Source organism: Momordica charantia, assembly GCF_013281855.1.
Source record: "Momordica charantia cultivar OHB3-1 chromosome 3 unlocalized genomic scaffold, Mcharantia_2.0 BLBB01000003.1, whole genome shotgun sequence".
NCBI classification, from domain to species: Eukaryota; Viridiplantae; Streptophyta; class Magnoliopsida; order Cucurbitales; family Cucurbitaceae; genus Momordica; species Momordica charantia.
In genome coordinates, this window is record NW_028275161.1 from 8,884,562 (window position 1) to 8,898,044 (window position 13,483).

General features: G+C 41.9%; 1 protein-coding gene across 1 annotated transcript; it reads right to left on the reverse strand.

The window, feature by feature from the left end:
- On the reverse strand, nucleotides 1–2,793 carry LOC148212305 (uncharacterized). Its single transcript, XM_088122179.1, has 2 exons — nucleotides 2,292–2,793; nucleotides 1–2,171 (listed from the first exon to the last, which is right to left on the reverse strand). Exons 1-2 carry the CDS (start codon nucleotides 2,791–2,793, stop codon nucleotides 1–3), a joined length of 2,673 nt encoding a protein of 890 aa, XP_087978305.1.
- Between the last annotated feature and the right edge of the window lie 10,690 nt (nucleotides 2,794–13,483).

Here is a 13,483-nt window from a genome sequence, read left to right on the forward strand (position 1 = left end):
TTACACCTCCCTGATAAGTACCGAGCTCACTGCATTTCCCGACACTGCTAGATACAGGTAGAGTACATCACCAGGTAGCGGCTTTGACAACAAGGGAGCCGAGCTGAGGTACTGCTTCAACTGCCGAAGTGCGGCTTCGCAATCATCGGTCCATTCGAACCGACCCTTTTTCCTTAGTGTTTGGAAGAAAGGGTGGCACTTGTCAGTGGAGCGAGATATGAAGCGATTCAAGGCCGCCAATTGACCATTTAACCTCTGTAGCTGCTTAATATTCCTCGGTGCTTCCATCTCGAGAACTGCTTTTATCTTGTCTGGATTTGCTTCAATTCCGCGTTCGTGGACTATGAACCCGAGGAACTTTCCTGACGAGACCCCAAAGGCGTACTTGCTCGGGTTGAGCTTCATCTGATACTTTCGAAGCACGCTGAAGGCCTCTGCTAGGTCGGCTAAATGGGAGCTCGTCTGCTTACTTTTTACCAACATGTCGTCTATATATACCTCCATGTTGCGTCCGATTTGCTTGGCGAACATCATGTTGACCATCCGCTGGTAGGTCGCCCCGTCATTCTTCAGACCGAAAGGCATGACATTGTAGCAATACAGCCCTTGGTCAGTAACAAAGGCGGTATGCTCTTGGTCGGGTACATGCATCCGAATCTGATTGTACCCAGAGTACTCATCCATGAAGGAGAGTAGCTCGTGCCCTGCCGCTGCGTCGATGAGCTGGTCTATTCGAGGTAGGAGAAAACTGTTCGGACACGCCTTATTGAGGCTCGTAAAGTCAATACAGACGCGCCACTTGCCGTTGGACTTTTTAACTAAAACTACGTTAGATAGCCACTCGGGGTAATGAACTTCTCTTATGAATTTAGCTCGTAGCAACAGCTCGACTTCCTTACAAATTACATTACTTCGCTCGGCGTCGACAGGCAGACGCTTTTGCCTCATAGGCCTATAGCTAGGATCTACATTAAGCTTATGAACCATTATGCTCGGATCTATGCCCGGCATGTCGTGGTGAGACCATACGAACACGTCAGCATTTGCTTTCAGAAAACCGATGAGCTCTTCTTTCACCTCGGCCCCCAGTCGGCTGCCGACGCTGACCTGCTTTTCTTGTCCCAGCAGGGGGACAAGTTCTAGCTCTTCAGCTGGGGTTCCGCGGCTCGGCTCTGATTCGTCGGCACACGGCCCTGACGCGCCCGTGACCGCTGCACAACTGGTTGTTCCCTTCATCGCGGTTGCGTAGCATTCTCTGGACATTTTTTGCTCACCCTGGACTGTCGCAATTCCGACCGAGGTGGGATACTTCAAGACCTGGTGGTAAGTAGATGGAACTGCCCTGAGATCATGAATCAAGGACCGACCAATTATGGCGTTGTAAGCAGAGCTCCAATCTATCACGACAAATTCTGCAACCTTAGTCACTTGTTGATCTCCTTCGCCGATGGTAACAAGGAGCGAGACACATCCTTCCGCGCTGGCCGACTCCCCTGCAAAACCGACCAAAGGCGTCGGGCTGAGCTTCAAGTGCTTCCTCTCCCACCCCACGGCAGTGTAGGTCGAGAACGATAAGATGTTGGTCGACGCTCCACCGTCGATAAGAACTCTTCTCACCTTCACGTGATCTATGAGTGGGGCGATTACTAGGGCATCATTATGGGGCATGTGCACTCCTTCGCCATCTTGGTCGTCAAATAAGATCGGCATTGCAGGCTCCCTAGGGTACGAGGTACAAACCTCGTGTGCCGCTTCCCGAGTTAGAGCTTTTCTCTTCTGCCCCGACTGTCCCCCACTCGGGCCCCCATGGATGGTATTTATAATGGCGGGACGATCTTCCTTTCGTCTCGGCGGGGGCGACTTCTCTCGCTTGTCCTCCCGAGCCGACCCCTCTGGCTCCGCCCTTTCACGCCTGCCGACGTATTTTTTCAGATAACCCCTCCGGATCAGATCCTCGACCTGCTCCTTCAGGTGGAAACAACGTGAAGTGTCGTGGCCATGATCCTTGTAGAATCGGCAGTAGAGTCGCTTGTCTCGTTTCCCTGGAGGTCGGCGGAGTTTTTCTAGGGCTGTGAAAAGCGCCTCCAGGTCGGTATCTTCGGCCGCTGCGTCGATCTCCACGATTGAGGCGTTCAGCGGAGTGAACTTGTCGAACTTTGGCCCTCGACGGCCTGAAGGGTATTTCTCGTCTCGGCGGCCTCTACTCTTATTGTCGTCGGCCCGCCGAGACGAGCCCCAACCATCGTCGCGCTACTTCTTGGGAGGAGGGGACTTTTGGTCCCGATGCTTACCACGGTTGCTTCGCCGAGCTCCATTGGCTTTCCACAACTCCAAGCCGTCGATGTACTGGCGAGCTCTAGCAAGCATCTCGTTCAGGGAGGCCGGCGGTCGGCTTTCGAACTCTATCGTCAAGTTCCTGTCGTTCAAACCCATGGTGAAGTACATCATGGCGATGTCATCGGTGCAACTTACCACTTTGACATGTTCGTCCATGAACCGAGCGATGTACTCCATCAGGAACTCGTTGTCTCGTTGCTTTACTGTTCCGAGATGAGAGGGCAGCAACTTCAACAACTGCCGAGCTGAGAACTGGTTGATGAACAACCTCCTCAGCTGTTGGTAACTGTCGATGGACCGGGGCTTCAACTGTCGGTACCACAATCTAGCCGAACCTTCCAAGGCTATTTGAAATGCTCGGCACTTCATAGCGTTGCTTGCGGCCAGGAAATCCATCTTCCCTTCGAACACCTCTACGTAGGAGATCGGATCTCCAGACCCGTCGTAAGAACTCATGACTGGAGCCTTGAACCTCGGTGGGATAGGTGCGTCCAAGATCGGTTGGGAGAAAGGCGGTTCCTCTTGCTCGGCCACGCGATGCGGATCTACAGGCCTGTACTATCGCTTGAGATCTTCTATCTCCCTCTGAAACTGATCCCAGAGGAGGTCCACTTCAGACCGAAACGAATGGTCAGCATGGGAGGACCTCTCTTGACCGTCGACCTCTAAACTTTCCTCCTCATCGTCAACCAGATACTCTCGATCTCCGCGTGCCACTACTCGTCGCCTCGGCGTCTCATCACCTCGGCCCTGATGGACGTTGGAGCTATCGAAAGATGCCAAGGGAGTTCGAATTGGTCTGATCCTCGGGCGCCGGCCCTAGACCCGATTGTCCTGCTGAGGGCGGTCACAAACCCGTGCTTCCAGGGCACTGCCAGTTCTCACTCGTTGTGGCTTTCGCGAGGGCACTCCAGTTCGGGCCTCCCTGCGAGGTCGGAACTGATACTCCGTTCTTTGGGTAGGATGCATCGGTCCCTTTCCTCGAATGGGATCCCTGGAGACGGAAGAGCCAGACACCTCGCTGCCTCTCTCGACCGCCTCGAGCCTTGCCTTGACTTCTCTGAGCTCGGCGATCACATCGGCTACCATGATGGGGTCCACGCCCGCATCGGCACTTGCCCCGGAGTGTGCACCTGTGTTTCCCCAACCGCGGAGGCGAGGTGCGCGGGGCGGCAACCCATTTCTCTGAGGTTGCAGTGGCGGGAACTGATCTGAGGCGAGGTGGAAGTCCCGGACTGCTACTGGATCGGATGTGGCCGGCTGACCTCCATTCTCCTTGACCACCCCCACCTGGGGTCGTTGTTTGATGACGGAAGTTCCGGCCACCTGAGAGTAGGTGAGTCGAGGATGGGCTCGAGAAGTGACAGCATTCCTCATCGGAGCTGAGAGCGGGTTTGGGCCATTGGCTCAGATTGCAAAAGGTGAGACTGACTTCTAGATGTGTTCTCCCCACAGACGGCGCCAGATGTTTGAGCCCGAAATTGATGAGCTCGAATACAATTTAGATCAGTACGTTCAGGACGAACTATGGCCAACGGTCCCACACCTTCCTCGAACACTCTTGAGACCTGCAAAACAAAGTTAGCACTCCGACGAGCAAGTTAGTTCGAGTCCGAGCTAACTTGCCGAGTCTACTTAAGATTGCGTACCTTGCATTTAAGGCAAGAATTTCTATTTATAGAAACTGGGCCCGACAGAGATTCTGACACACCCTAAAATCACGGCGTGTTGTCGGGTACAGAACAGACATTGTTACGGACTTTGTATCAGCTCAGCTCGGCACTGTAGGTCCTACCCTGACTGCCGACCTGAGTATTTTGGAGTCAGTTTCTACATTTCGTTCGCGTGTTCACCCAACTCACTTTTCTGATTGTGACACGTGGCAGGCCAGGATTCGCCTCCAACACTGTTTTCAAAATGAGGAGTAGTAGGATTTGTTAAGATATTTGTTTCACAGTTTTATAAATTCATGTTTGCTATAGTAAACAGTAAATATTATTATCCCGGGAGGTTTCTACAATTAATACTATTACACCCTCAATTTGCTACATTATTTTTTTCACTACTTCCAAAGTTGCTCTGATATTTTATCATTGCATATTTTATCTTTCATGTCTATTCTAAAATGTATTAACCTTTTAATAAAATATATCAGATGGATAAGAAAATAATTAATTATACTTTTAATAATAAATAAGTAAATGGATTTAATTAAAATTGCATGTAATAAATTATTGATTCATATATCGACAATATTGTTTTAATTGTAGATTTTATGAGTTAAAGCTAAAATTTAAAAATGAAGAAATTAGTCAAATCGAGTTAATTCGATTGGTTGGAACCGGTAACTTAGTTCAATTTTCTTATACTTGTATGTCAATTTTGACAACAACCAACCTAACCATTTCATTTAAACTTGTGGTGAACTTCATGTTTTAGATAAATTATAATGATAAATTTATATGCAATAATTTATATTTTAAAAACAATATATACAATAATTTATGTACACTTTAGTCACACTTCGAGAAATTGATTAAATATTATCTCACATAATAATTATTAAAAAATTTATATTAATAATTCTATTTAAAAAATTATTCAAACTCAAAGTATTAGTTACTAAATAAATATTATTATATTTTTAATCACATATATATAAATAATCTAAACTGATTTATTTTAAATTCAAAACTCAAACACACGTTATACCATCTATCAAGTTCATTTCTCTAAATCCATAATTTTATGGAACCCTTTTTACTAGTGTAATGCAAATGTCAAATTAACATAATTAATTAATGAAATGTATTATACAATGAATGAATTTAATTATCTTGGTTAGTTTGTGTTGAAGTTAATAACTCTTAAATAATTATTATTTAAAATGTAAAAACTTTTTAATCAAATGTATTGAGGATGTAAATCCTAAAGTTTAATGGAATTTTTTATGGTAATTAGTAAATAAACTTAGTTATCAAGAAAGAAACAAAAATTAAATAAAACCATTGATAGCCAATAACATGTTGGATAAATTTGTATAAAATATTTTTTTAAAAAATTAAACAAATAAATGTATTAATTTTTTTCTATTGATATTGAAAAGTATACCTCCTAATTTCATAAGAGAAAAAAATAAATTTATTTTTATTGTTTTAATCAAATAATTAATATATGAATTATCCATTATTTATTATAAATTCAAATCTACTAATAAACATAGTTTTAAGTTTACCAAAATAGTATCCAAAAACAGATTTAATAAAACAAGACTTCACAACCCTATTTTATGCCCAACACGATACATATTTAAGAAACACAGACTTAACAAACCTATTTTATACACAACAAAACACAAAGTTAACAAACTCATACTTAACAACTCATACTCCATAAACTCATGTTTAAGAAACCTCCTCATAACAAAACACCCCCTTAAAAGTAACAAATAAGTAAATAAAAGTCGGAAAAAAAATGATCAAATATGTCTTTGGCGTAGTGGCTATGCATGGGCTAGCCCTCCTGGCCTTCTTGTGTTTAGCTTTCACTTGTTCCTTTTTTTTTTTTGTATTTTTTCATGATCTTTCTGCAAGGGTTTAAGGTTTAAGGGTTTTTTTTTTTTTTTTTATAATTTGTATTTTTTCATGATCTTTCCGCAAGGGTTTAAGGTTTAGGATTTTATGGTTAAGGGTTTAGGATTTGGAAAAGGTCGGTTATTTGTCATTTTAAGGGATGGTGGCTAAACGGGGAGGTAAACGGGTGTGGAAAGTGGCACTAAAACCCAAACCCTAAACCCTAAACCCCAAACCCAAACCCGTCCCGAACCCCAAACCCCAAAACCCAAACTTGGAACCCCAAACCCCAAACCCTAATGTAATGCCCCGTGTTCTCTGGCTAGTTTATCTTAATATTTAATTTCGGCCTTTGGATTTTCCCCCCTAAACTGGTAATTAAATTCTTGGATTTCTAAGTTGGAGTTCTAATTTTAGGTACATTTCAATTAAGTTTAATTTCGATGGATTAAGATAAATTAAGTTTTTAAAATTTTAAGAGAAGATTTTATTTAAATATGAATTCAAAATTTTAGAAATTAAAATTTTCCTTTATTTTTCCCAAATTTTTTAAAGTGAGGTTTCTTAACTAAAAAGATTGTGATTTATCTTTCTTATTTAATGTATTTAGCCCTCTTTGAGTTTAAATTGGGTTTATTTTGTTTAGAAAAGGAAAAGAGAAGAAAAGAAAAAGAAAAAAAGGGAAAAAAGAAATAAAACAAAAGGAAACCTAAATCCCATATTTTTCTTCTCTCTTTTTTTCGGCAGCGCTTGTCCCTTCTCCGGCAAGGCGCAGCGGCGACTGATGACGACCCAACAGTAGCACGTCAATTCACGAGCAGCGGCGTTCCTTCGAATTCCAGCAGCGACGCAGTGTTGTTCTTCGGCGGCTACATTTATTTCTTCAACAAGTAGGTGCGGCGGTGACTCCACGAACCACGACAGCATTGACGACGACATCTTACCCACCGACGGTCGGCGACTCCTTCACTAGCACAGCATCACGACCCCCCATCGACGTTGTCTGATTTGTGCAGCAGTTCGACGTTTCTTGACAGCAACCCGATGGCTGCTGCGTTTCCTCATAAAGCGGCAGATTAACTCGAGCAGCAACGACAGACCCTCCACGAAATCGGAGAACGACAGCGTGATAGTGGACCCATGGGCTACTTCTTTTCAGTTGCATGTTTGGTGCGTTTTCCGGCGATTCTGCAGTAGCAAAGGCGCATCTGCGGCGTTCTCGACGGCTGTCGACGTGATTCAGGCGAGATCTGAAACCTTGGTGACGTTCCAGCAGCTACCCACGGCGATTTGGGCGTTTTTCCAGTGACAGTGGCGCTTTTGCGATGTTTCCAGCGGCTGACGACGAAATCTAGTGAGATTTGCAGCAAAGACCCGCGTCAATGCGCTCCATCTCCGGTGACGGCTAGCAACGCAACTCTCCGATGACCCCGAACAGTCCAAATCTTCATCGGGGAGCAAGTTTCGTGATGTGTCCTTTGTTCCGGTGACGTTTGGTGCTGACCCACCCTATTCGAACCCAAACTAGTGTTACCCACCCCCTTCCAACGTCGGACCAGCAAGCTTGAACCTCTTCGACGTCTGTCTAACCTCTCCAGAAGCAACCCGCTCGTAACCCAAGAACCCTTCGACAAGCTTAGTAACACAGTAGGACTTATTGTAAGTAGTTCTTACTTGCAGGATGTTTGTTGTTTGAATAGGTATGAATCGTTTGATGCTTTCAGTGTGTTTATTATTCATTAATATGTAAGTTGATTGTCTTTTTGTGAATATTGGCTAATGATTATGAATAGTTTGGATGAAATTATGTTGGTTTTGGTTGTTTATAATTGAATTGCTTTGCATTGTTGGATTTGATGCTTAGTAGTATTTATGAAAGCATTATAGATTATGAATGATTCTATCTGTTGTGTTGTGCATGCATGTTGGACATGTCGTTTCATTATTAGCTTACTATTTTTGGTTCTGGAAGCATGCTGGTTTTATTGTGAGTTGACTGCTGCATGGGTCATGGCCTAGAAAGCATGTAGTAGGACTCCGGTGAGAGTTTGGTTCTGTAATGAAGTGAATGAGTGAGTATCAGAGCTAGGGATTGATACGTCACTAGTTGGGTACCGAGGCTCCGAGTACAAAGGTTAGTGATCGATACGCCAAATTTGGATAAAGATGAGTGTCAAGGCCTTAACTATGCGTGGTTAGGGGTTGGCGCAGTGAATCTTAGTGGAAGGCATGTATTGGAGCCTTGAGAGAGAAGGACAAGGGCCAATAGCTTGCAAAGCCATCGATGCCTTAACTATGATGGTTAGGGGTCGGTGCAACAGTTCGAGGTCTTGACTTTGAGTGGTCAAGGGTCGAACGTCAAGTGTCGTAGAGAGGTGTCGATGCCTTGGATATGCGTGGTCAGGGGTCGGTACGACTCGAAAGAGTAAGTCATGGGGATAATGGAAAGAGAACTAGTAAGTTTAGAAAAGTGTCGATGCCTTGGCTATGCGTGGTCAATGGTTGGTACAACTCGAAGGAATAAGTCTTGAGGTAAAGGAAGGAAAACTAGTGAGTTTAGAGAAGTGTCGATGCCTTGGCTATGCGTGGTCAGAGGTTGGTATGGCTCGCAAGTGAAAGTCATGGAGAAACAGGAAAGAAAACCAGTGAGTTGAGATGCGAGGGTCGGTATGACATGTGTTTGGTGTGTTGCCCTAAACTTGTAGTTTGTATTTTGTAAAAACAAATGTATATTCAATAAAGTTTTATTCAACAAATTTGTTGTTGAATTCATAGCATTGCATTGTCCAAAATCCAATAAACTAAACATCCGAGGTTATTTTAGTGTAACCGGGATAGTATATGTACTGGGTATATATTTGATATACTAGGTATATATTTGATATACCCCTGATATACGAGGTATATATTTGATATACCCCAATATACAAGTGAACAATGTCCCGTGAATAATCTAAAGGGTCTATAGTATATGGATAAGGCTGGGTACCTTATCCTGGCAACACTATGGATACGGCCCACTCTGTAAAGGTTACAGACGACTCGATTCAGGTCGTTCGTGTGGAGACATGCGAGTGAGGGTATCCTATACAATCAGTTTGTATAAGACTGCACCACGAAATAGCCAATCTTTATATTTAACACCGTTAACTAATAGATTGCTGTTTCTTAAGATGACCAGACAACTCATTCTCAATCCTGAGTGAGTTATGGACTCCTGCCCGTGAGGGCTCGTCCTTTGATCTGTATGGGTGAGAGTGGCCCGAGTTGCGGACTCAATATTCCTACCATTTTGGAGACGAGACCGAGTGGGGAGTTGGGAACATAACTTCACAAGATGGAATTCACTCCTCTCCAACTTTAGGGGAGTAGATGAGTGTTCCCTTAAATGTTGACTCCGGGACTTGAACAAGGGGCCCCACCCTCTCATTGGCCCGAGAGGGACTTCTGGTTATTGGTCGGACCATAACTGGGTTGTTCATTAGAGGAGCAGTGGTATTTAAGGAGTAAGATGTAACTCAGGGGTAAAACGGTAATTTGACCCAACTTGAGTTACGAGCACTCGTGAAGGATTGACTCGTCATTTATGGTCGTATATCCATGGACACGAAAACATTCTGCAGTGAGAAGAGTGCAACTGCGGGTCTTTAGTGGAGTGACCCGTAGTTAACGAATGTTGATTAACTCGGTCAATGAGATTGACCGATTAATCTCGTATCATTGGAGCTTCAAATCTGTAGGTCCATTAGGTCCCCTTGCTAGCTCATAACGGGTAAAACGAGGATCAAGTTTTTGGAAGAATTTGAACTGTTCAAATTCCTTAAGGGATTATATGTATATTGATACATTATAATATATAGTTAATTATAAATTAAAACTATATATTATGAGAGAAATTATTTGAATGAGATTCAAATAAAATTAATATGAATAAGATTCATATTAAAACTATAGGTTAAAAATAATGTGCATAAGATGTACATTAGAACTATAGGTTATACGAGAGAAACGTTATAGAATATGATTCTATTCATGTGATAAATAATTAAGGGTTAATTATATATTTGATATATATATATATTAATTAATATGATTAATTATTTATATATATATATATTTGTTATATATTATTAATATTAATAATATTATTAAACTCCCCTGCAAATTTGCAGGGGAGTGGGGAGTTAATATGACGTGGGGAGTTACCCCACGTCATTTTTCTTCTCTTTTTGGATTGCAGAACTGTTCTGCAAAGAAAAGAAAAGAACAGAACTACTAAAAAGAATCTCTCTCGCTTAAGCTCTCTCTCATTCCAAACGAGGTGCTCCCACAAGCACTGTCTCGAGACCCAAGAGGATAGCGAGGAAGACTCGGTGGTGGTGTTCGAGGGGAATTCGTTGAAGAAAAGTTCTTCAAAGGTATGGAATCCTGGAGCGGAAGCAGACCGTTGTTCGTGATTTTTGGGAAACAAAGTCAAAACCGTTAAGAAGAAAATACAAGGGAAAACCATACCTTTGAAGAACTTTTCTTCAACGAATTCCCCTCGAACACCACCACCGAGTCTTCCTCGCTATCCACTTGGGTCCCGAGACCCTGCTTGTGGGTGCACCTCGTTTGGAATGAGAGGGAATATTGAGAGTAAAAACAACCTATATCAGACATGCTGAAAGTTTTTGAGCGGCTAGGAGTGCAATATGGAAGCAGACATGCTGAAAGTAAAAACAACCTATATCAGTTTCATGCATTAGCCTTTAATTCCAATCAAATTTTAGCAAAAGTAATTAAGCACCCTAACAAAAATTGTTTTGCAACGACGCTTTAGTGATTTAGAGCAACAACTACCGTAGGGCAGACAGGTACTCCTTCACTTAATTGAGACTTTCTCAACTAAATTTTACACCAGAATAACTCTTATTCTTATAAACTTTAGTCATCGTTTATTTGGTCCTGAAATTGCTAACTAACTTAACAACTCCCCGTAAGTGTGACCTATCATTTTTGGACCTCAGAGATCCACCCCAATAATCCCGCTGTAGGGAAGGAAAATATTGGAGCAAAATCTAAGAGACCCTTATCCATTTCTGGAGTTTGCCTTGGTTTTGATTCCGTACAATGAACCCTCCGTAGGGATGGTCGCACCAGGACGACACGCAGGTTATGTATGAAACCTCACGGTGCAAACCAATGGCGGAGACCGCAGGATGTGTTGTCACACGTCCTTCTCCCACTTACTATGAATACTATCTCCATTCACCTAGATATTGAACCATGCAAACACCTTCCGTAGGGAGGTCGCGCCCAGGGCGACACAAGGCCGAGCATGGAACTGACAATGTGAATATAAAGGAGAACGTGAGAAAGAGAGAAAAATATATTATATATACTTTGTATATCAAATATATACGCAGTACATTACATATTCTCTTTTGCTCTCACTTAGTATTCTAAGACTAGGGTATATTACTTAGATAAATTTCGGCTAAATGAAATTAACTAAGTGAATTTTTAGTCGGCCCAATATAACTCTTATATTGGTAGTTGTACAATAATGTTTTAGTTCATTAAACACTTTAATAAACCAACGACATTATTGCATGTATATAAAATATTGACTAATTCAATCCCCAGGTCAGTTCCCAGATAGAGGTGTTCCCTTACGGTCAGCTTAAATACCTCAACCTAGACAGAACCTTCCTTAGACAGGATTCTCTTATAGGCAATATTTTATATTTAGTCTTTTATCATTTCATTTTAAACCTAGTTAAAATAAAATAAAAGACTACCCCCTAATCATATTAGAAGATATAACCTAAGGTCTAATTAATTTTAAACCCCTTTAAAATTAATTAAGTTAGACCCTATGTTTGCATGCAGTTCTTTATTATGGATTTTAATTTTTTTCTACCACATTTTATAACTCTTATAAAATTTAAGAAATTAAAACTATAATCATGCATTATAAGCATACATTAATATAACAATTATATTAACCAAAGTAATGTCATGCTCAATGCAACTTTATTTTCATCTAATTAATACAACACTTATATTAATTATGAAAATAAAAAACATGCATTCATACATTATAACATTTATAACTATATGATGCATGACAATACATACATACTATATATCAAACATACATATTATGCATGTAACCTATGGTGGGATTTTAAAACTATATGGCATACAATATGCAATATGATTTTAATTAAAATATACATTCATAAGGCATAAAATAATTAAATAGCAAAGTTGGAACGGTTTTTGGCACCCTAAGAAAGCAAAATAAAAAAAATTAGGAAACGACTGCAACCGCCCTCGAACCGCTAATCGGGACCACGAAAACGCACCGAAAAACACCTGGGACAGCGCCTCGGCGCCTAAGGGCAGCGCCGCGGCGCCCAGACATGGCGCCATGGCGCTGCACAGTGCCGCGGCGCTACAGTGCAGCGTCGTGGCGCTGTGTGCTGTCCCTGTAGCGCCATGGCGCTGCTGCATAGCGCCACGACGTTGTTTGCGCAGTCTGCTTCGTCTTCTTCGCTATTTTCTGCAATTTTCGCCAAATCCGACGCCACGAACGACTTTCGAGCGACCCAGACTTACAGAAACACAATGCCCAAAACACTGGGCCCTTACATGATCAAATCAAGACTTAAATCGCAATCTACATGCCAAAAACCGGAAATTTTCCAACCCACAAACCCATATTTCAAAACTATGAAAACACCCACCAAAAACACCGATTTTGCTCCCAAAAAATCATAACAACCTGTCTTGAAAGTGATGGAGAAACATAAAAGAAAACCAGTGAGTTGAGATGCGAGGGTGGGTATGACATGTAGGTTGCATGTTTAGATGTCTCTATTCTCTTACTATGGAAAGCATGATGAATTGATAAACATGTCGTTTGAACCTTTTTGTGAAGCATGTTGTTTGTGCGTGACCTTCAAGTATGGACTGCTTATTGGATACCATGGTTGTACTCATCCCTTCCTTTTCCCTCCAGATTTTGCAGGTAACAAGGTCACTCATGGGAACGGTGATGGCGAGGAGGAGACTTGAACAGAGAGACCATATTTAGTGCTACGTCATTCATTTCTTTTTTGGATAGGATAGTTGGAGTGATTACTTTCTAGTGTGAGTTGTTGCTTGGTTAATGAATTTTTTTGTTTAGATTCCTATATAAAGAACGCTTTAAAGTTGTCCATTTACAATTTTTTTGAGCTCTAATTTGATGATTTGTTTGGATTGCGAGAATTTGAACTTTTGAGATTAACATTAATTAAATAAGTAGCCTTTTGTTCGTTGCCATCTGAGTATTAAGATTATCTTAGCTGATAGGTCATAGTGGTAAAGGTTGATTAAGTTGCTTTAATTAAAGTTGTTGGACAAAAATGTAGTTATTTTCTACTGGTGTCGTTATGTGAATAGAATGTTTTAGTAATGTGCCCCATTTGAGTTTGTTTGAAATTTGGGGGCGTTACACCTAAACCCTAAAATGACAAATAATTGTTGGAATGAGGTTTAGGGTTCGGGCGGCAAATTTTTTCAATGTTTCTGCGTCAAAATTT